The sequence below is a fragment of the Mus pahari genome, chromosome 19, assembly GCF_900095145.1.
Source record: "Mus pahari chromosome 19, PAHARI_EIJ_v1.1, whole genome shotgun sequence".
Taxonomy (NCBI): Eukaryota; Metazoa; Chordata; class Mammalia; order Rodentia; family Muridae; genus Mus; species Mus pahari.
Window position 1 is genome coordinate 87,696,102 of NC_034608.1, and position 25,619 is coordinate 87,721,720.

The 25,619-nt window shown below is 38.8% G+C and overlaps 1 protein-coding gene across 10 annotated transcripts in view; it reads right to left on the reverse strand.

Annotated features, from left to right (window-relative positions):
• The window catches only part of Large1 (LARGE xylosyl- and glucuronyltransferase 1), a 385,957-nt gene that overhangs the window by 159,538 nt on the left and 200,800 nt on the right, over window positions 1-25,619 (reverse strand). For all 10 annotated transcript variants that reach the window (XM_021218836.2, XM_021218837.2, XM_029531875.1 and 7 more), the window contains one exon: window positions 24,905-25,028. In XM_021218836.2, coding sequence (XP_021074495.1) covers window positions 24,905-25,028 — 124 coding nt within the window. The remainder of the gene's footprint in view (window positions 1-24,904; window positions 25,029-25,619) is intronic.

The following is a 25,619-nucleotide window of genomic DNA, read 5'->3' on the forward strand; positions in this document are numbered from 1 at the left end:
AGAGGGAGGGAAGGAAGGAAGGAAGGAAGGAAGGAAGGAAGGAAGGAAGGAAGGAAGGAAGGAAGGAAGGAAGGAAGGAAGGGTGAATCAATCTAATGATTCCTAATGATATTCTGCTATACTCATAGATGGGTGCTTAAACCAGTGAGGCTTCCTCCAACAGCTGATGGGAGCAGATATAAATACACACAATCAAGAATTAGGCAGAATCCAGAGAACACCATTAAAGAGGGGGCAGAGGAATTGTATGAGCTATAGGAGTCAAGGATACCAGACTCCACCCATAAAACCAACTAAGCAAGGCTCATAGGGGCTCTAAAAAATTGAGGAAACAATCACAGAACCTGCATGAGTCTATGCTCGAAGTTCTGCATACATGCTATAATTGTTTACTTAAGATTTTTTTGTTAGACTCCTAATATTGGGAGTGGGGATGTCTCTGATTATTTTACCTACTCTTGGGAACCTTTTCTTCCTACTGGGTTACCTTGTCTAGCCTTGATATGATGGTTTGTGCCTGGTCTTATATTAACTAGGGGAGGTGTGTTGGATGAGACTAGGAAAAGATGAGGGAGGTGAGGTTGCAGTTGGGATGTACTGTATAATAGAAAAAAAGTGTAAGAAATCACCTTGACACATTTTTTTAAAAAAAAAAAATTAAAAGCCGCTGACATTGGTAATGTTTAAGACATCATTTATGATGTGGGTGGGTGTTCAGCAACTTCTCTGCATGTGTGCAATAGAGAAGGAATGTGGGACATGTAGTCATTGGAGTCTCTCCAGCTCCTAGAGATGCTGGGGAGCAGTATAGTGACGGGAGCACCAGCTTGAGAGATCTGTGAGTTGAATTCCTAATCCTGAGCTTACCACAACCAATCTGACAAATCTAACTTCTTAGACTCAATCTCCTGATTCATAAGGAAGGGTAAACTAATGGATAGACATGTTGCATGAGGTTTAGAAAAGCATCATATGAAGGAGAATGAAGGCATCCAGAGCAGTGTATGCCCCAAGGTATGGGCCAAAGAAAAACTTTAATAATACCTAATAACACATGGCTGCAGTATATCTGACCTTGAGGCTAGCCATGGATAACTAGTTAGTTGGTCTCTTTGGGAAAGTGCCTAGAACTTTATGTCTATGAGTTTTTTTTAAATGTTAAGATGATGGGAATGCTTTTGGTACACCCTTCTCCAGCATATGAACATTCTGTTGCTTCCTGCAGGCCCTGGGTACTTTTTTCCTCCTAATAACACTAAGGGCAAAAGAAGTGACAAGACCTGTACTTACTACATAGCCATCTATATTTGTGGGTATTTCCTTTTGCCATTATAAAGGAATTTTGGAAGGCTTGGGAAATGGCTTAGTCTAAATACATACATACACAAACACACACACACACACACACACACACACACACACACACACACAAAATAAGCATGAGGACCTGAGTTCAACTGCCTAGAACCCGTGTTAAAAAAAAAAAAATCCCATCAGGATGAGATATATATATATATATCAGGAAGGCAGAGATTCACTAAAGCTCAATGTCTTGTCAGTCTAGCTGACTTGGCTCTAAATTCAGTGAGAGACTGCCACAAAAGAATAAGGTAGAAAGTGACTGAGGACAACCTTCAAAGTGGACTAATTTCCTCCCTTGACACATGCACATGAACATACACAGGAGCATTTTGGGGATATGTAGTGATGTTGTGGTGCTATACAGGGGCTAGACACCAATACCAGTGGTCTAGAGACATTCACTTATAGACACTGCTAGTGTCACTTGGTAAACACACCCATCACAAACAACAACAGCTATTTATCATCTCACATGGCTTTCCCATGCCAGAATTCGGGAAGTTTGCCAGGTGGATTCCTTGTAAGACTATGCTCAAGAAGGCAATGAAATCTCCAGTTATCAGAGTCTGGATTTGGGTTAAAAGATCTGATCCTGTTCCACAGTGATCCTGTCGGTGTGGTCCACTCACACTGCACACTAATAGAAAGACTCTGTCCCTCAACACCTGGGTCACCCGACAAACTCTACAAGTGACAACATGGCAGCTGCCATCTCTAGAGTGAAGAATTCAAGGGAGGAGATGGAAACCAGCATGTCATCCAGGAGCAGGCCTCAGAAGCAGCACAGTGATATTTCTTCATTATTTCTCTAGCCACACAGATATGCTGTGGCAAAGGACCAGACAATGGTGTGGATACTAGATACTAGAGGCTTTATTGGGGGTCATTTTGGAAGTAAGCTCCGAGATATGTAATTACAGAATAGAACAAACAGTGCTGGGATAAATGCTGAGTGTGTGCACAGCAGCCATCTGGGAGAAAGGCATTTAAAAGGGAGGGGCAGGAAGGAGATGTCTGGAGGAGATAAACTCTCAGTTTGGCCTACAAAACTATGCTGGAAGTGGAGTTTGTCAAATTGCTGAAAGAAAATAGAATAGGTGCCACTATTAAAGGCCCAGAAATATAAACAAAAAGCCAAGTATGTGAACACACATGATTGTGTGTGTTTCTGTAAAGTAACTATCATTTCATACTTTTCTAATATTCATGAGCACTGTAAAATGCCCATGATGTCAGCAAATGTGCCAATATGTGTATGTCAGAATGTGAATGTAAGACGAGAACTTGTGAAGTCACTTTTCTTTCTGTGTTTATGTGCCTTTGCCCATTAAGTCATTCACAGCCAAAGTCTGTCTAGGGGTTAGGAGTGATAGAGGAACACATGGAAAGGGTAGAAAGTTGCAAAGTATTTATGCACTACTAAAGACAGAGTGGGAAAAATAAAAGGACATGTACTAGAAGATTTATCCAATCTCATCTGTGTTTTTGGAATACATACTTTAGAGAATAAATTAGAGTGACAGAAGGAAACTGAAAAGCATCAGAAGGACCATGTTGGATTATTAATCTGGAAGAAGCAGATTCCTGGAATCATCCTAAATTCATTAGGTTTGGGGTAAGGACCAGGAATCTATAGCTTTCTATCAGCATTGTAGGTGATTCTAATCTCTACAGATTATAACTTAAGTAACTAACTCTAAGCAAAGGAAACCCCAAAACAAGCATTAGTCTATCTTTTATTGGCTGATCTGTTCACGCTGAGTCCTAATTAGCTCTATGTTCAGAAAAGGTCACTGACAGCTTTGAGGCACAGTGTCCCATTGAAAGCTGATAGCTATCTGGAAGTACAAGAAGAGAAGATGGTTCTAAAAATTAGTAACAAGCTTTGTTGAGATAGGCTCTGGAGTTGCTTCCACATCTCTTGTGACATCTCAAACTTAGAAAATGCTATTTCAATGCAAGTAGCCAAAGTTTTGGTGATATTTTTAGCAAGCAACATCAACTGAAATGCAGAATTCTATGGCTCATGTCTTCCAACATCAGCATCTTTGAAAGGAACTTTGCAGAACCTCAAAGCTGGTCATTATAGGTGACAAAGCATCAAGGGAGATTTACTTAATGTGTACTCACAGCCTAACCGAACCCTTGCTGTCTAGCACATAAAAAGCCACAGAAGTCTACTAGCCAACCACACTCTGTAAACATAAGCCATTCTGGAAGGGCAGAGGTTCAGTGAACCAAGAGGAGCACGATGCCAGACACTCCTGTCTGTGCAGAGAGTCCCTTCCTCTCATCACATTTCAGTCACAGAAGGACTTTGTTTAGATCTCTGGAGTTTGATAAGATTGGCCACTGGGGTATTCACTGACAGCATTCACCCTCCTCCCCACTTCACTTGCTGAAATGCAGTTCTGCTCAGCACCCAGAGTTGTGATTTGTGAACTGGACTGTTGTAGCCATTTAATTTCTTGAAATATTCTGCCTTCTCAACTAATATATTTTTCAATATACTATGGAGAGAAATTTACATTAGTTCCTGTATTATGTGGATTTAATACTTTTAGAATCTGCAGTTCTTAGTACGATACACAGTGTGTGTGTATGAATGTATGTCCATCTATCTATTTACAGACATATCATGGCTGGGGACAGAGAGAACACTCTGCAAATAGTTTCAAAGTGAACCAATGAAGTGACACAAACAATTCTGGCTAAAGGGATGAGGACCCACCCAAGTTGATAGAACACTTGTCTAGCAAGCACCAAGCTTTAAAGATTCATGCTCACCCAGCAGCAAACACACCAGTTGTGTATGATGCTACATTCCTGAAATGCCAGTACTGAGAAAGTGGAAACAGGAAGATTCAAAGTTCAAGGAAATGCTCAGTTATACAATGAGTTTGAGGTTAGCCTGGGCTACAAGAGATCCTGCATCAAAACCAAATGTCCAAAGAAACAAATTCATGGCTAACTAAGCGACTTTCTCTAACATAGATTCAATCACACTTTCAACCAAAGCTCAAGTGACTTTTAAGCCTGATGTGCCAGTATTCTGCCTTAAGGGAGAAATGACAGTTTCCAGAGACCTAAGAGTATTTTTGTATGATATTTAGTACAGGAGTAGGTACAGAGCATCTAATATATAGCTCCAGTTCTAAGCCAGATGGTTAGTCTTTGACAAGTTTACAGCAGAGCTTAGTTTTAATAATAATTATGTAGGTGCATGTGTGAATTAACCTGAACTGTGACCTAGGTATAAGAGTGTGGTCAACAGAGAAAATGCAAAGGTTAAATTGCCCACCCCAACATAAACTTTTAAGTTGTGCCCACATTTAATGTTTTAAAATATACCTGTCTACTGAACAAATAGATTGTGTATAATATGTATATGATTTTATGTGTGAATTTCTGAAATCATATACACATATACACTTCTAGAACTGGAATCAATTCTTGCTGAAAGTAGTATGAATGAAGGTAATCATCTTATTATAAATGCAATGAATGATGGGGTACCATCAGTGTACCCTACGACACATATCCTTAAGACGAGCATCCTCTGTTTTGTATAGGGGAAGAAAAAAAATCAGCCATTATAATGGTTTGATATTAAATTCTTTTTTTTTAAAGATTTATTTATTTATTATATGTAAGTACACTATAGCTGTCTACAGACACTCCAGAAGAGGGCGTCAGATCTTGTTATGGAGCCATCATGTGGTTGCTGGGATTTGAACTCTGGACCTTTGGAAGAGCAGTCGGGTGCTCTTACCCACTGAGCCATCTCACCAGCCCCTTGATATTAAATTCTTACAACAGAAGGCAGTAAGTAGTTGAATTAGCAGATAAATTAACTCCTTGTAAGAGAAATCATCTTAAAAATAAGCTAAGAACTGATCTGTATTAGATCCCACCTTCATACTAAGCTAAAGCCAGGCGAGGAATGGTAAACACAGAACAATCCCAGTGCAGCACAGCGCAGCGCTGCACAGCTCCACACAGCGTGGCAAGGCATGGCATGGCATGGTACAGCATGGCACAACTCCTCATGGCACAGCACAGCACAGCACAGCACAGCACAGCACAGCACAGCACACACAGCACAGCACAGCACAGCACAGCACAGCACAGCACAGCACTTCAGAGTCCCAAAGCTCTGCTTCCCATTCTGGATTTAATCACAAGGCCGTATTCAGCAGACAGTGCTTTTCTCTAATCTGGGATATGCTCTCTCTCACTCTCACTCTCACTAACTCCTCCTTTTCTGTTATCCCTCAACTCACTTCACAGCATCCAATAGGTCAACAACATGGTAGCATACAGGGAGATGAAGCTTAAGTGCCACTGGATTAATTTCTCGTTGGTTTAAAATTGTTTTCTTTCACAAGACATGGAAAACAAAACTCTTTCATGGAAGTCTGAATTTCTACCAGCTAACAGAGAAAATGACCCTTTTAATGGGTCATTCATTAAAAAAGAATGTCATTCTACTCATGTAAGAAAACTAATGCCTTTAATCCCAGCACTCAGGAGGCAGAGGCAGGTGGATTTCTGTCCAGGCTGGTCTCCCAGCAGAGACCAGCCTAGTTTACAAAGTGAGTTCCAGGACAGCCAGGGCTATACAGAGAAACCCTGTCTTGAAAAACAAATAACAAAAAAACAAAAACAAAAATTAAAAAAAAAAAAGAAAGAAAACTAACTAACATTAACCAAAAAACTTACTATTATTTCAAATATTTTAAATCTATGCCGGGTGTGATGGCGCACACCTTTAATCCCAGCACTCGGGAAGCAGAGGCAGGCGGATTTCTGAGTTCGAGGCCAATCTGGTCTACAAAGTGAGTTCCAGGACAGATAGGGCTATACAGAGAAACCCTGTCTCGAAAAACAAACAAACAAACAAACTACCAAACAAATATTTTAAATCTAACCTTAAAGTCTTCAGACGATTTACAGTGTGGCTATATATTGACATTCACCCTTCATAACAGGCTCTTAGTATTTATATGCTGGTTGGCAAAGAAATTAGAAGTTGAGGATAACGAACTGTCTAGGGGGAGAATTTACCATAAAGGAGAATACAGAAGGGAAAAGAATATCATCCTTAGAAGGCACAATAGTAAAACCTAGCTGGGAGTATAGCTCAAGGGTGGAGTACTTGGCTAGAACACACAAGGTTCTTGATCCTACCCTTAGCACAAAGCAGAAATAAAGAAGAATAGACATAGAACATAAAGCAAAATAATTCCATTGTTCCTTCACTCGAGTTTTTGTTAATGAAAAGGCTTTCTAAAGGCCTGATCCTTAAGGCCATGTGATGTCCCTATAGATAAAGGTCCGTGCTGTAAAGACTGAAGACCTGAATCCAGTCTCCCAGATATATAATTAGAAAAGAAACAGTTCAATTCCCGATTTATGCTCTGACCTAGATATCTGTACCATAGCAAGGTTATGCCTGCCCACACAGACACTAATAGACAAATAAATAAAAATTTCAATAGAGTGCACTTAATTCTTCAAGTGGTTATCAAAACATTCATTATGCTGCCCAATTTTGTATGACAAGGAAAGAACAGCAAAGGTGGACTGTTCCCACATTTCAGGAGAATAACTAACAAAAGAGCATATTATTGTATTTATGTGAATAATAAGGTAGCATTTATAAAATTTTTGCTATGTAAGAGAATATTTTAACACAATTTACAAATATTAACTTCCCCTCTACACAATAATCCTAATGCAGATGCCAAAGAAATCACACAATTATACAGAGCTATATGAGCTGGGTTTGAAACATTACATGTGTTTCTTGTGAAGCTCTTTATACTTGTGGAAACTGGTTCAAGTAAGATGCTCAAATGAGCAGTGAGAAGGAAAAACAATAAATAAGTTCTTAGTGCAGTTCTTGGGATGGAGATTGGAAATCTAGCCTGAAAATATGAAGCTCAAAATGCTTGCAGTTTAGCATAAATGAATACCACCTCAAGGTAATCCCAAATACTAATAGCAAAGAGTCACTTTTTATCTAAATATGATCATGTCTCCAGTATCTGTAGGATTATAAGCAGCAGGTGAAATTCTATTTAGGAAACTATGAAACAAAATAATCAGAAAAGGAATAATAAAACAAGACCCAAATTAAAAAGTGCTGTCAATTCTGTTCTTCACAACATAGCCAGTGTACCATGTTGACCTTTGGGACTCAGCCCATTTGAATACTATAACTGCTGAACTGCAGCACATGTGCACTGGAGTTTGGGGATTTTTCTACAGGTAAGGTTGAAGCAAAAACCCATATCTGCCATGAAACCAAAATGATTTTGAGCATCTAGAAATGGTGCTTAGTATTTCAACTTAGTCAGGTTCAGTGGACACAGCAATAGGGTTAGCTCCCAGAAATATCTTGAAGAGTGCTGTTTTGGGTTATTAACATTAACAAGTGATTCTTTCCATATAATCAAGCTTGGAGGCCATACTTGGGGAAATGAATTGATGCATCAGCCCTAACTTCAAACTATGGAGAAACAAGACCAAATGAATTATATAGCTTTGTAAACTTTATGTCCTGAACTCAGAATTTGAAAACATATTTCTGAACAGTGACTCTCAGTTGAGAGACCTTCAAACAGAAAGCTGTGTAGAAAGTGCTGAGCCGACTGTCACCCAAGTCAGCACGCATGTACACTGTTAGTTGATTCTGTGTCAAGAAGGGATATTTCATTTGTGTGACAAGTGGAATAAAGTGTCTGATCACAAGGAAAAAGCAAAGGACTTGAATCCTTACCACATCTGTCAGCTCTTGTGATTTCCTGTCCTTGGTTATAATGGCTGGCTTTTAAGAATAGGTTTTATGTATTATGTATATGTAATATAAAGGCAGTGAGCACCCTCTGGAACACAATGTACGTTAAGTAATAACACTGTATTAATAATAATAGGGGACAAGAAAGGGGAGTTTCAGCAGGGCTATTATGCCTGAGAATAAGATGTTGATCATCACTTGCTATTTTCTCTTCAAACATATTATTTAACCAATAGTGAACAGATTAAAAACCCACTGGAGTTCTTGAATTCAGGATGACAAATTCAAAACAGTGAACCCAGAAAGACAAAAGCAGATTATGCCTTTTGGTAAAACCAGTTATATGAAGCACAGTGTTGCTTTTACTGGGTACATGTGTTATGTATCCCATTGTGATTTCTATGCATGCATCATCACCCAGCTGGCTACCCCAAGACCAGATTTCCTTTGTTTTCTAATTGGAGTGTAGGAAGGAAGCCAGGCAATCCCAAAGACAGCTTCAGATAGGAGACTCAGGAAACACTCCAGGATTTTCAGCTGTTTATTTCATATCACCAGCTCTATTCTGAAGCCAAGGTAGTCAGCATTTTCCTAGACAATAGGGTCACCCCAATGTTTTAAGATCCTTATGTGTGGGTGACATGAAACTATTTGACAAAGCTTAGAGATGTTCTCAGTTGTCAAAAGGTATGTGGTGTGTGTGTGTGTGTGTGTGTGTGTGTGTGTGTACATTACAAGGGAGGTATAGGTCAGGAACAGGTCTGGGTTCTCAGTACCCTCAGAAAAAACATCTTTAACCATGAATAATTGCCAAACCCAAATTATCAATACTGGGCTAAGGAACCTTATTCGAAGGGGCTGTTGAAAACCTATATACACAGAGAAACACACACACACACACACACACACACACACACACACACACAGCCCTTTTGTTCTTGGTAGGAGAATCAAAATGGGACCTAAGGTTTGGAAGAACATTGTTATTCAGTAACTGGTCCAAAGAAGACCTATTTTTGTGGAAGACAGTGAGCAATGCCTCCCTTCATTGGCCATCTCCCAGCAAGTCAGGCTGTAGCTTTCTGCTAGAGCTCAGTACCAGTCAGCCCTGCAGATAAGTGTAACCTTAAATTCCACATTCAAACAAGGTATGTGAGCCCCATGGACAGAGAAGCTCGCTCAACAATGCCAAGTGCTGGTTCTGAGGCATCTGAAAAAGCAAAAAAAAAAAAAAGTAATCTTCTTTCAACACAAAAGAAGATAACCACACAAACATAAAAATAACATGAAAAATTACAAGAAGCAACAATCACTATTGCTTAATATCTGTTAACATCAATGGACTCGATGTCCCAATAAAAATACATAGGCTAACAGACTGGACACGGGATCGAGCATTTTGCAGCATACTAGAAATTTACCTCAGTGTCAAAGACAAACACTACCTTGGAGTAAAGGATTGGGAAAAAAAAATTGTCCAAACAAATGGTCCTAAGAAACAAGTTGGAGTAGCCATTCTACTATTGGATAAAATTGACTTTCAACCAAAAGTCATCAAAAAGGATAAGGAAGGACACTTCAAAATGATCAAAGGAAAAATCTACCAAACTCTTAATTCTGAACAACTATGCTACAAAATGGACAGATAATAGAAACAGAAATTAAACAGACACACAGTGAAACTAACAGAATTTATGACCAAAGGGATTTAACAGATATCTATTGAACATTTAATCCTAAATAAAAGGAATATAACTTACTTTCAGCACCTCATAATACCTTCTCCAAAACTGACCATACAATCTGTCACAAAACAGACCTCAACAGATATAAGAAGATTGAAATAACCCCATGCCTCCTACCAGATCAGTACGGATTAAGGCTGGTCTTCAGTAGCTACAAAAACAACAAAAAGCACACATAAACATGGAAGCTTAATATCAATCTATCTACTCAATGATAAATTGGTCAAGGAAGAAATAAACATAGAAAATAAAGACTTTTAGAATTTAATGAAATGAATTTAAGGAATAAACATATGAGGCACAATGAAAGCACTGCTAAGAGGACAATTCATAGCCCTGGGTGACTCCAAAAAGAAATGGGAAAGAGCATACAATACCAGCTTAACAGCAAACCTGAAAGCTCTAGGAAAAAAACAAGCAAATACACCCAAGAAGAGTAAAGAGCAGGAAACAATCAAAATCAGGGCTGAAAGCAACCAAGTATGAACATAAAGAACTATACAAAGAATAAACAAAACAAGAATCTGGCTCTTTGAGAAAATCAACAAGATACATAAACCCTTACCCTGACTAACCAGGGGGCACAGAGACACCAAACAAATTTTAAAAAATCAGAAATTTATAGGGAGATACTACAACAGAAACTGAGGAAATTCAAAAAAATCATCGGTCCTACTACAAAAGCCTGTATTCAACAAAACTGGAAAATCTGAATGAAATGGAATATTTTCTAGACAGGTATGAAATACCAAAATTAAATAAGGATCAGATAAACCACCTGAACAGTCTCAAAATCAGTAAAGAAATAGAAGCAGCCATTAAAAGTCTTCCAACCAAAAAAGTCCAGGACTAGATGGTTTTAGTGCAGAATTCTATCAATCCTTCAAAGAAGACCTAATACCAATACTCTATACTCAACATTATTCCACAAACTAGAAACAAAAGGAACACTATTCAATTTGTTCTATGAAGACAGAGTTAGGCTGATACTAAAATCAAACAAAGACCCAACAAAGAAAAAGATGTTCAGAGCAATTTCCCTTATAAATATTAATGCAAAAATTTCCAATAAAATTCTTGGCAACAGAATCCGAGAACATGTCAAAATGATCATTCACCACGATCCAGTAGGCTTCATCTCAGGGATGCAGGGATAGTTCAATATGTGGAAATCTATCAATGTAATACACCACATAAACAAACTCAAGGAAAAAAAGAAACATGATCATTTCATTAGATGCTGGAAAAGCATTTAACAAAATTCAACATCCCTTCATGTTAACAGTATTGTAAAGATAAGGAATTCAGGGCCCTTATGTAAACAAAGTAAAAGCAATATAGAACAAACCAGTAGGAAACATCAAATGAAATGGTGAGAAACTTGAAGTAACTCCATTCAAATCAGGAACTAGACAAGGGCTCCCTCTTTCTCCCAATCTATTCAATATAGTACTTAAAGTTCTAGCTAGAGCAATTAGACAACAAAAGTAGGTAAAAGGCATACAAATTGGAAAGAAAAAGTCAAAATATCACTATTTGCAGATGATAATATAGTACACTTAAGTGACCCCAAAAACTCTACCAGAGAACCCCAAAACCTAATAAACAATGTCAGCAAAGTGGCTAAACATAAAACACACACACACACACACACACACACACACACACACACACACACACACCAGTAGCCCAGTAGCTTTCGTCTACTCAAAAGGATAAACAGACTGAGAAAGAAATTAGGGAAATGACACCCTTCACAATAATCACAGACAACATAAATAGTATCTTGTGTGACTTTAACCAAACAAGTAAAAGATCCATATGACAAGTACTTCAAGTCTCTGAAGAAAGAAATNAAAGAAGACTTCAGAAGATGGAAAGATCTCCCATGCTCATGGATTGGCAGGATTGATGTTGTAAAAATGTCCATCTTGCTGAAAGAAATATACAAATTCAATGCAATCCCCATCAAAATTCCAAATCAATTCCACATAGAGTTAGAAAGGGCAATTCTCAAATTCATTTTGAATAACAAAAAATGCAGTAGCTTTTTTGTCTTATTGACAGTGTCTTTTACGTTACAGACAACAAAAGGAGGTCAAAGGGATACAAATTGGAAAGGAAGAAGTCAAAATAATACTATTTGCAGATGATAATATAGTACACTTAAGTGACCCCAAAAATCCACCAGAGAACTCCAAAACCTGATAAACAATGTCAGCAAAGTGGCTAAACATAAAATACACACAAACACACACACACACACACACATCAGTAGCTTTGCAATTTTATGAGGTCCCATTTGTCAATTCTTGATCTTACAGCACAAGTCATTGCTGTTCTGTTCAGAAAATTTTCTCCTGTGTACATACCTTCAAGGTGTTTTCCCACTTTATCCTCTATAAGTTTAGAGTCTCTGGTTTTATGTGGAGTTCCTTGATCCACTTAGACTTGAGCTATGTACAAGGAGGTAAGAATGGATCAATTCTCCTTCTTCTACATGATAACCGCCAGTTGTGACAGCACCATTTGTTGAAATGTTGAAATTTGTGTTCCACTAGATGATTTTAGCTTCCTTGTCAAAGATCAAGTGACCATAGGTATGTGGGTTCATTTCTGGGTCTTCAATTCTATTCCATTGATCTACCTGTTTGTCACTGTACCAGTACCATGCAATTTTTAATCACAATTACTCTGTAGTAAAGCCTGAGGTCAGGCATGGTGATTCCACCAGAGGTTATTTTATCATTGAGAAGAGTTTTCGCTACCCTAGGTTTTTCGTTATTCCAGATGAATTTGCAAATTGCTCTTTCTAATTTGAAGAACTGAGTTGGAATTTTGATGGGGAATGCATTGAATCTGTAGATTGCTTACCATAAGATAGCCATTTGTACTAAATTGATCCTGCCAATCCATGAGCATGGGATTGGGATCTTTACCAATCCTGAATCAGACAGGGGACTAATATTCAATATATATAACGAATTGAAGAAGATGGACTCCAGAAAATCAAATAACACTATTTAAAAAAGGGGTACGGAGTTAATCAAAGAATTCTCAACTGAGGAATACTGAATGGCTGAGAAGCACCTGAAAAAATGTTCAATATCCTTAATCATCGGGGAAATGCAAATCAAAACAACCCTGAGATTCCACCTCACACCAGTCAGAATGGCTAAGACCAAAAATTCAGGTGACAGCAGATGCTGGTGAGGATGTGGAAAAAGAGGAACACTCCTATATTGTAGGTGGAATTGCAAGCTTGTACAACCACTCTGGAAATCAGTCTGCTGGTTCCTCAGAAAACTGGACATAGAACTACTATAAGGTCCAGCAATTCCTCTCCTGGGCATATACCCAGAAGATGTTGCAACTTGTAATGAGGACAAATGCTCAACTATGTTTAGAGCAGCCTTATTTATGATAGCCAGAAGCTGGAAAGAACCCAGATGTCCCTCAAGGAAGGAATGGATACAGAAAATGTTGTACATTTACAAAGTGGAGTACTACTCAGCAATTAAAAACAATGAATTCATGAAATTCTTAGGCAAATGGAAACATCTGTAGGATATCATCCTGTGTGAGGTAACGCAATCACTAAAGGAGACAGATGGTACATACATACTCAGGGGTAAGCGGATATTAGCACAGAAACTTAGAATATCCAAGATACAATTTGCAAAACACAAGAAACTCAAGAAGAAGGAAGACTAAAGAGTGGATACTTTGTTGCTTCTTAGAATGGGGAACAAAATACACATGGGAGGAGTTACAGAGACAAAGTTTTGCACTAAGACAGAAGAAAAGACCATTGTGGAACTAAAGAAAGATTATAGTTGGTAAGTATGTCATTCTGCATACTGTCAATTTATGGGAATCTCTATTTAAAAAAAGGGATTTTGTTTAATCCCTGTAACTGAAATGTTCATGTAATAGTGAGCAGTGTTAGTAGCCAACCATTGGACGAAGTGTGTGGTCCCTAATAGAGGAGTTATAGAAGGGACTGAGGGGGTTTGTTCTTCCCCATAGGAAGAACAACAATATCAGTCAACTAGACCCTTCCCCCAAACCCACTCCCAGAGCTCATAGGGACTAAGGCATCAATGGGAGGAGAGGTCCATGGATCAATGAGCCCACTAGCTCAGAGATCATTTATTTCCAATATGCATATAGTATTCTAAATCACATCATGGGACATCTGATGGCTTCTTCTTGGTTTATTTAAAAGTTCCTAATATCTAAAAATTTTCATTGTATTACCATAGGAGCCCCATCTCAAAAGAATATGCCCTATCAGTCAATCATTCAAACATGGAACACCAAGTTTCAAGGCTGCAACAGCCACTTCTCAAATTCAAGCCAGTCCTCTGCTCACCAAACCATGTAGGCAAAGAAAGTGTTCTTCCTTTTCATCTTGCTTTTGTCTTTTTATAATATTCTTTAAACTTCAAAGTCAATTATGCCAATGATTCTCAAATCCATGACATTGGTTCTAATGTAAGATGTTTTCAGGTGGGGTGAATAACACAAGAGTTGTCTAAGGTCTATAAAGCTGGAGCTCATATCGTCTCCCATGTCTCCTCCGCAGTGATCTAGTAGTTTTCTTTTAATTTTTAATTAATGCTTCACTAATAAGATACAGGTTTTGAGAAGCCATAGGGAATTCAGGCACATGGAAGCATTTCATTCTTCACATAGGTGAGGTATAATCATCGGGGTGATCACAAGTACTCAGAATGAGAAGCTGGACAATTCTCAAGATGGAACCAAGGTATTTTCAGGTTCTGAATTGCCACACCCACTCCAGTGAAGTCTGTGCAGCAAGCCCAAAAGCTTGGATGCAGGCCTGGGGCAAAAAGTTTCGTGGAAACTTTTCTCCTGGAGCCTTGGCATCCAGTAGCACAAATAGTCCAGATTTTTCCTTGCCATAGTCAGTGTTATATTATAGGTAATGCTACTCATTCAGACATAATGCCTCCAGTGTTGATAGACAGTGAAAGAAATCACGCATTGCAGTTTACTGGGTAAGAGCTAGAAATCTCAGGGCAAGTTCTACAAAGTAAACTTAGAATTAAAATCACTCCCATATGCAGGAATTTACAATGGCCTAGGAAGAAGCAGGATTATGGTTTAAGGAGGAACTACAGTATTGCATTTTTCATGAAAAGTTAGCAAGAGCAGAACCCCCTGGTGCAAGCTTTCACAAGGCTCAGAGGAATAGCATAGACTGTGACTACAGTGTGAAATCCTCACCTGGCTGCCTAATGGTTGACTTTAGAAAGGGCCACCTTTAATCTCAGTTGTAATCACAGCCTAGTTCCTGCCACTCTTTATGTACTCATTTCTGTTTTGTGTCAGACAACATCAATGCACCTTGGCTGATGTGTCACATAACTTCTTTGTTTTCTTCTATAATTAAGTCTGATGCTCACTTTGAGAAATTACATTCATATTAACACTCCCAGGTGTTTGCATCTGTTTGTCACCCCACCAACTCCTTGTCCACCTGAGAACCAGGACCCTGAATTCCCCCGCGAGTTGAGGGACCCACTGAGTCCAGTCTGCGGCACTGAATAGCTTTAAATGAGTTTAGTAAATCTCTGAACTTGGACCCATGATTTTTCCGGATGAGAAAGGGCATACACAGCTCAGAAAAAATTGTAACATATGCAGCATTAAGATCCACAGTCATAGAGTGATATGAGACAGAGAGAAAATGGATGATAAAAGCCATTTGTGAAAACACATCTCAAAGACATATTTAAGTTGTATCACAAGTCTGTACAATATCCTTTGTGTTTTGCTTCAAGAAATAAAGTAATAACGGAGAAGAGAGAATATGGTAGATATGCCAAGTCTTTGAGAAAGCAGAGGACTCAATTAATTCTGCAGAGCCTTAGAGACAGAACATTTAAGAGGTGATTTGGAACCATGTTTTACTCTGACAGGTGGGCACACAGCTGAGTTATAGTCCTTGTTCACATGTTCTCATGTTCTAATGTAGAAAGTGACAGTTTTCAGATAAATCAAATATATATATAACTAGGTCTTCAGTAGTACATGACCTAATGTACAGAATCAGAAAGATGAAGCTCAAAGCAAACAACTCTGATTAGTTCTAAATAGGACAAAAGACTCTTTGGAAGGAAATGATATCAAATCATTGGAAGTATCCAAACAAAGATGAACTAACCATCTGTTTATCAAATAATACGAACTTATATCAGAGGACTACCATGTCCTTTCCCAATGAAGATTTCATGATTCTCAGAAGGAAACAAGTCCTATTCATTAAAAGGCTTCAATTTAGCTGGATATAGTGGTATGTGCCCTTAATCTCAGAGGCCCAGAGGCAGATAGATGTTTGTAAGCTTAAGAACAAATTGGTCTACATAGGTAGTTAGTTTAAGGCCAGCTCCCTATCTCAAAACAAACAAAAGAAAAAAATCACAATAAAAAAAGCTTGCTATAGATAGAATATAATTTCCTAAGTTCAAAATGAATGGAAGATGTGACATAGATTATAAGTCTGATGAAATTTCTATTGTCTATCTTCATAATTATATACATCCACCATATAATATCCAGTGATTGGTCTTCTATACATAAAATAGGTATGTTTTTGACTCTATAGCACTTATCTACCCACACCATGTATATCCTCTGATCTTGCCCTAATTCTCTGTGACAAAGGCCAGGGACATACTTGTTGGTATTGGAAACAGACCTGCTTTTCAGAAACCAGACCATTAATCTATGAAGCAAAAAAGCATTACAGAGCATGAGTTAATCGCACCAATCGTGGTCCTGCGTGTATTGAACCCCTGTTAGCACTCCTGCAGCAATATGACAAAGAAGGAGGAGAGGAGCAGGAGTAAAAGTCTAGGGACTGTTCTGAAAACCAAGCCGTAATGCCTGTCCTTTGAGAGGTCAGCAGTCACCTTGGTAGTGGAAGAGATTAAAGAAGTTACTAATAACCTTCAAATGCCAATGTTTCTTGACGTCTGATGGGGTTCTGTATTGACAACACTAATTTAAGTAATATATATATATATATATATATAGATAGATAGATAGATAGATAGATAGATAGATGTAAATCCGAACTTCATTTACTAATTGAACACAGAAACTGCAGCTGAACAAAACATCCTGTCATTGAGATGCCTGTTTTCTCTGGTAGAGTGAGTAGGGCTAATTGAACACTACAACTATTAGTTGCTGCATAGCATTACAAGAGGAATACGCTACATGCTATTAACAAGTGAAAGACCCAAATTCCAAATCTCAAGTACACTTACTACATGCATAACACTTTTGCACTGTTGCAAAGGTTAAATATTATACACTGAACTATCCTGATTAGAGCCTATTTACATGTGACAGACAGCCATGAGAGAAGCTAAGTGCCCACAGTGTGCCAAGCACTGAGCTTCTCAGCATAAAATACCATTTATGTGCACTGAGATATCACCAATAAAGGGAGCTATAACTATGGTTTGGAAGACTTAAGGGCTGTATGTTGCTCTGCTTATTTTAACATGTGTTAGAAAACCACAAGCTGTACTTCCCTCTGGGTCCTCTGTTGGGTAACTCATAGAAGAACAGAAACTGCATAAAAGATGGAACTTTTGTGCACACAGAGATATCCAGTCACATCAACGAAAGCACAACTACTATCAGTGTGTATCTCTATATTATACTCCAGGCCTATCTTTTGAAAATTCAGGATACAATTTGAAGAAAGGGTCTATATTAGAAAAAATAGTTGAGGAGCCCTTGGGTACTTTTCTTGCCTTTCCAGGACTAATTTGTTTACAAAGATAGGAATATCATGTCTCCTACAACACACAGAATTCATGTTTGCTTAACTTCACTGTGGTTGAAACTTCTGTGTTCAGAAAGTTTATCTTCCTAGGAAATAAGATTGGGTAGGAAGGAATTCACCTAATGGTCCATGGAGAGGACAACAGAAATGTTCTTCTTGAAGGCCTATAAGGGGGCTGAGAAAACTGCTTCAGTTTAAACGGACACCAACACAATAGCAACTAGAGATGAAAGGGACACAAATTTTCAGAATCAACCATCAATATTTTCTGTAACTACTGTCTTGAATTCCACTTCTCAACCTTTGTGATGTGGGTAAAGAACAGGCATCAATGCTATAAGCAAAGGATATTAAATTAGGACTCCTCACTAGACAGACAAATCATAAAACAGCCACTGCTCTAGCTACTTCCCTTTATGAGCTCAGGATCATCTTTATCACAGTGGTAGACAGATGAGCAAGATAAAAGGCTAGTTGACATGCAGGCACTTGTCTAAAAGCTGGCAAGAGCTGTTTTGCTAATTTAAAGCAAACTAAGGACAGTAATGAACATTTATATTTGAACAAGGTCCCTGGGTGAGATTTCTGGGTCATTGCAAACCTCAGAAACCTCACTAGAGTGGGTCACTTTTATCCCTAGCAGAAAGTTCTATTCCCAGCAAGCCATTAAATGGAGGCTTCATGCTTAATTCATCTGTTTTTCAGGTGCACTCAGAAAAGGAACCTTATTGAGAGCTTGGGGGACTCTTGTTTAACTAGAAATATAGACAATACATAAGAAAGGGAAAGAACAAAGGACAAGAATCAGACACAATGGAGTTAAGGCAGTTTTGGGTTTTGAGCCATGATGACATGTAGCTTCAGGATGTTAAGCTAAGAATTACAGTTATTTATTCATATACTGGGGATATTGAATTGACACCATAGAATTGTGGGAATCCAGAGGAGAAGCAGGGATATCATTAGAAACAATATATTCACACTAAAGGCAATAGATGTTATATGTAGCCCATGAGCCTAGGGGCCCCAACAGACCAAGGATCAAGTACACTAGGAGAAGGGCGCCCTCATTTTCTGGTGACTGCAGCCTTTTCCTTCAGATCTAAACTCCATCTGTGCTTAGTGAATTGCACATCCTGTCTTATATCATCTCATTTTAAAAGAGAAAAGTCAAATATCAGCCTTAGCATTTATTAACTGCCGGATCTTAGGCAAATATTCTGCAGTGCTGCGTTGCAGATTTATGAATTATCTGTGAGATAGAGGTAATCAAACTTTACTCTCAAGCCCAGAGAGTAGTGATAAGAAGTGAGTGACAGTGTCCAGACATCTATAAAGCTCTGTACCAAAGTAAATACCCCTTCTCTCTGGATGTTCAGAACTACAAGTTTTTAGCAGAGGTCAGGGCACAGAAAGTACTGTCCTGATAGCCTTTGATATAGGGACTTGGAGGCTAGAAATAAATCGGCTATGCAAGTACTGGAAAGACTGAGGAACATTCTATAGACAACAGGGATAGGAAGACTGAGAATCCTATTTGCAAATCCAAACTAACTGGTCATTATGGAGAGAAGTACACCAGTCCATGGTGGGTGTACTGGCTGATTTTCTGTTATCACAGAGAACGAGCTTCAGTTGAGGAAATGCCTCCATGAGATACAGCTGTAAAATCTTTTCTCAACTAGTGATCAAGCAGGGATGGCCCCTTGTGAGTGGTGCCATGCCTGGGTTGGTAGTCTTGGGTTCTATAAGAAAGCAAGCCAGGGGAAGCAAGCCAGTAAGAAACATTCTTCCAAGGCCTCTGCATCAGCTCCTGCTTCCTAAGCTGTTTGAGTTCCAGTACTGACTTCCTTTGTTAATGAAAAACAGTGTGGAAAGTGTAAGGTGAATAAACCCTTTCCTCCCCAACATGCTTCTTGGTCATGATGTTTGTACAGGAATAGAGGCCCTAAGATAGTTCATTTTTAATCATGTACCCATCCCTCATAAATTTCCTATTCTCTCATACTCCAACATAAACAGAGATAATAAGGGGCCCACAGGCACATTTCTGAGAAATGCTATTTCCAACAGTTGTGCAAAGTGATTCCTTAAAGCCAACCATATCAGGCAAGGGTATCTTATGTGTCTGTACATGAGCTTTCTGACATACTTGTTGAACACAACTAAAAAATACAGTTCATGTCTGCCTCCCCCGTTTTTCCTCCTTCCCAGATAGTATCTAAAGGGTCGTAGGAGAGTGAGCTTTGTTCCTGACAGTTAACATAGAAAAGTATTCATCCTAGTTTCACAGTGAATTTGAAGTGAACATGGGATACATGGTAAGTTCAGGGCCAAGCAGCCTGTATAAAGATACTCATCTGAAAAAAAGAAAAGTGGGATAGTCAAAAGCAAAGATAGAAAAAAAAAATGTATGCTTTACCTGTCCCAGGACTGCTACTGGGATATTGGCTGGTACATACAAAACCACCATAGCAAAGTCTCAGACAGGCTCTCCACCCAGACTCTGAAACACACTCAGAAATGTGGTGATCCTCTTTTGTGATCAAAATTTTGCCTTGCTTTTCTTCACAACATAGTTCTGGAGTTGCTAATAGGGACACAATCCCACAATCCCAGCTACTAGGAAAATGCAGCAGGATTATCATAGGTGCCACACTAGCCTGGAAAACTTAGTGAGGTATTGACTGAAAGCAAAAAGTAAAACGAAAGGTAAGGAAAGGAGCTCAGTTTTACAATGCATGCCTAACATCTTCCAGGAACCAGGCTAAATCCCAACTGAAAACAAAACAAAGACAACAGTTCTAAATACTGTATATCAGTTACTTAGAAAACATTTTCTTAAGCAGGCATCCAACAAGGATCACAGAAGGGAAAAAAAAAAAATCCAGGGTGCAGAGATTAAAAGGGTCATAGTTACCTTTCTAATAAGACACAAAGACCAAGGCAACATATAGCAGAAAAGTTTGTTTGAGCCTTACAGTTTCAGAGTGTCATGTTATCATTTCAGGGGGCATGGCAAAGGAAAGGCAGGCATGGCACTGGAGCAGTAGCTGAGACCTTACATCTATAAGGATACAGTATAAGACTTAGAAGCCAATAGGAATGCTGTGGTTATCTGAAACCTCACAGCCTTCCCAGATGACCTCACAGTCTTCCCAGATGACACACTTCCTCCAACAAGGCCAAACCAACTAATCCTTCCCAAACAGATCTACCAACTGGTGGTAACCCAGTATTCAAACATATGAGTCTATGGGAGCCATATCTAACCCAAACAATATGACATGGAGGATTATGGTCTGTGGTGAATTTCCTGAAGAAATGTATATAATCTTACAAACTCAAAGATCAAAGAATGCCCATGGTGATAACAAAGGAGGCAGTTTCGCACAGTAGCACAGGCTCAGGAAAAGAACAGGGAATGACCTGGTAATAAGGAAAGAAAGACCAAGAAACAGAGTTTCATAGTCAAAAGAAGGAAGGAGAAAAAAAAAAAAAAAAAAAAAAAAAAAAAAAAAAAAAAAAAAAAAAAAAAAAAAAAAAAAGACCTGCACAGATATAGTCTTGCTCTTAAAAGCAATATGGGACCATAGAAGACTTTAAACAAATAACTGGGGTGCGATGCATAACTTCCGTTTTCAGAAAACTGATCCTTGTTACTATTCAAGAATAGTCCTGAGAAAGGAAATGTGAGCAGAATAGAAGACAGGATATGAGCCAGACAGTGGTGGTACACACCTTTAATTCGAGCACTTGGGAGGCAGGGGCTGGCGGATTTCTGAGTTCGAGGCCAGCCTGGTTCCAGGACAGCCAGGGCTATACAGAGAAACCCTGTCTTGAAAAGCCAAATAATAATAATAATAATAATAATAATAATAATAATAACAACAACAAGAACAACAACAATAATAAGGCAAGAGATGCCAATGTGCAGGGGAAGATCATGAAACCATGAAACTTGGTTAGGGATATCAGCTAAGACACAGGGAAAGGATTGACAAACCAATGATGAGCATCTAGGCAGATGAGAGTGCCATGAGCCAGGAGAAGGCAGATGCAAGTTGGCAAAGGTAACCACATATAAATGTTTTTCTAGTGCCTTGAAAATACTATGTTCTATATAATGTGTCCATATTCATCAATCTGTTAGGATGTGGGATTAGAAATCCGCAGATATAGGAGAGAGCTGGTAACAGGTAGAAGAAGGAAAAAAAAAAAGAATCATCTATGGAGGAAAGATTCTAGAAGATAGTACTATTTTTAATATGTCAGTTAGTATTTTTTTAAATTATTACACTTTTTTTAAACAAGAAAAGATGTAACTCAGTGTTGTTTTTGTTTTTGTTTTTGTTTTCTATTGCTGGGATAAAACCCAAAGCCAAAGGCAACTTGGGAGAAAAAGGGTTTATTTGGCTTATATATCCTGAACATAAACCTTCATTGAAGGGAGATAAGAAACACATTCAGGGCAAAACCTGTGAGGAAAATTTGCAAAAGAGATCACAGAGGAACACTGCTTCCTGGCTTGCTTTCCATGGTTTGTGCAGCCTAATTTCTTATGTAACCCAGAGCCACCTATCTAGAGGTGGCACTTCCCCTGTGTGCTGGGCCCGCCCCAATCAACTCTTAATCAGCACTATGTCCTACAAATTAATCTTGCAGAGGCATTCTGCCAACTGAGATTTTCTATCCCGAATAGCACTTACTTGTGTCAAGCTGACAAAAATCTACCAGGAAAATACAGGAAATCACTCAGGAGTAGGAGAACAACAGAACCTCTCTATTCCTTTCCTCTCAGCTAAGGCTCAGAGACACAGGAAAGCCCAGGGCTCTGTGGAACACCCTGCCCCTTCAACATCATAAAGTGCATGGATTACAGCCCAGGTCATGTGATCAATAGGATCCACAGCAACATAGATACTATATGACCTTGATATTCAATACGGGATTCTTCAATGCTTATTTTATTTATTTTATTTTGAATCAGGGTTTTTGCCTGCTGGTCTCTAATTCTTGGGTTCTAACAGTCTTCTGACTTCAGGCCACTAATTCTGAAAAAGCCAAGCATTTTAAGAACCTGACAAGTCACATATACTATTTCTTCCCTCAGTGACTGGCTTTATTTCAAACTATTACACAAGTTAGCAAGCCAAGGCTCAGACCCAAATACACAGTTTTTCTGTGGAAAACAAGTATTTGAAATTAAAATTTAGAGATTGCCCTCTCCCCAAGTTTTTTATTTGTTTGTTTGTTTTTTGTTTTTTGATTTTTTTTTTTTAAGACAGACTCTCCCTGTACACTTCAGGTTCTCTTAGAGATAGATATCCTCCTGCCCTAGATTCCCAGGTTTCTGCAATTACAGAAATGTGCTGTCCCATCTGGCTCCCTCTGTGTCTCTAAAGGATCGATAAGTTGATTGGCACAGGGCAGGAAGGAAGTTCCTTGATAAGCATGGAGGCAGAGGCAACTCTGCTCCTCCTCTCTGGTTTCATATCCCCATGGGATTGCCACTAAGACCCTAGGAGACGAGATTGGCTTGCTTTTTATCTTAATTACTACAGTAATTTGCTAAATTTTGTTGCTATGTTTTTAAGAGTGTTAATCAATTTTAGCTCACAATAGATTGGAATGGCACATAAATTATGGCAATCACCAAATGCAAAATTCTGAATATCTCGATCAACCTCTGAGCCTGAAATATGTGAAAATCAGAAACCCTAGCCTTTATCAACATGATCCATTTAAAATGCTACTACTCTGAAATGCAATTATAATGGCTTTGTGGCTCTTAGAAGAAACATCTTTCCAAAATCAGCCCCAGGCCTAGGAGCCTGGTCCTTCCCAAGGTGATCAGAAACGGAGGGTCAAAGTGTTCCTTTAAAGCTGTTAGTTCCTTTAACTAAAGCAGTGTGCTAAACTTGCTAGTATGTGAGACTCCTACCATGCACCACCTACTATGTACCAATAAGTAACAGTGCATGGAGTTAAGGCAATATCTGTCAGACTCTAAGTTCTGTATGCATACTATGTACCAGAAAAAGCTCTCAGCTACTTATTTTATTAAAGAAACACTGCTAGACTCCATTGGAAGGCTCTGTATTATACATCATTAACACAACAGTCATTTGTACTTCCATGCTTAAAATCTATGCTAGTGTCTTACAAAAAATAAAAAACTAAACACATAACCCTGTTTTAAGTAAACTTACATTTTGGGTTGGGATACATTCAGCTACCTGTGGCTGCCAGGCAACTAAGGACCATAAATTAGACATGGATGTGAAAGACAAATGACTATAAGTTTGCTTGCTGATCCTTGGAAAGAAAAGAATAGCAATGCCACTGTGTATAAAGGATGGGTGAAACCTGGCAAGATAACAGGGCAAGTAAGCCTGACAGAGGAAAGAGTATGAGTAAAGGATTACAATACTGGAGAGAAGACACACATCACAGGCTCTCTAATATTTATAGCTGTCTTAGGTAGAATTCATAGGAGTGACAAAAGACAAGTAAGAAGCAGATTTGGGAGCTAAAGTTCATGGTCTTTACTTAGATCATGATCTCAATCATCATAGAAGTAAGGTTGAATTATAGAAGAACTTTAAGCAAAGCAATTAGTGACCACATGTCTTTTATTGGTTAATGTACACCAAATGTAGTAATTATTCAGGATAATCTTAGGGCATCATCACATACTCTTACTTACCTCAAGACCTGGGAGTACAATAGTTCTGTTCCTGAAGAAACAGGCCAACATGGGGAGGTGATTGATTTGTGTCTTGTGGCCAGTAAGTAACAGTGCATGGAGTTAAGGCAAGTTCTGTCAGACTCTAAGGTCAACATTCACCACAATAGCTAGAGAATGATGATCTACCATTCTACGACAGACAACATTTAGGCATAAACTGACATCAGTGAACTTCATCTTTTATAGTGTACCTTGGTGGCTAGAATTGCACTGACCAAAGTAGAGTCTGTAATAGCAGACCAGTTTTTCTAATGTGTTGCTTAATGATAAAGTCAGATAAGCACAATTAGAACCTGAACATTATCTTTTAGGAGCTGAGGTCTCTGTCCTTGCAACAGTCTAATTACTCCCCACCAAGGCTCCCAGCTACAGGAGATCAGCAAAACTCTTCTCCCTTCCCCATTTCCCTTCCATACCTTGAGCTCATCAGCATTATAGAAGTCTACTCGCACTGCAGGTACCATCCAGGTCTGGAAGAGTGTAGCCAGGATCTGCTCAGCAATAGAATCAGCAATGAGGTGGAAGTGCAGAGGGTTCCGCCTATTGAGGGGAAAGGAGGATGCCAGAGGAGCATTAAGGGTCGTGATTCTAGTTGCAAAATCACCCCCTTCCAAGCAAATAATGTAGGATACTATCATAGGCCACTGTGGAAGTAAATCAGGCAGAAGCCCTAAGTGCTTCTTGGTGATAATATTAGAACTGCAAGGGAGAAAAGATATCACCTTCAACTTTGAATTTGTGAGTGTAGACAAGCAAGGGCCAAAGAAGGTAAAACACGTTTTCACATCTGTTATCAAGATGTCTTTATTCTAAAAATTTTAAGTAGGGCATAATCAATAATTATGACAACATTTGCACCCACCAACTTGACATGCCATCATTAATGCAAAAATGTAATGACAAAGACCTTACCATAAATTAGTATGGGTAGCTGACTCCATTAACTCAAAGATAAGTTGTATTTTCTGTTTTTCTTTTCTAAAACAAACCTATGTGTTCATGCTGTAGTCACCTGGAACCTTGTTGAGGACACTAGCTTGCCTCTTTTGTAATGGGTACAAAGGCTTTTACTAACCCAACTATCTACAGCTTCCAGCTCTTCCTGGACAGTTCCTGACAGCATGACACAGG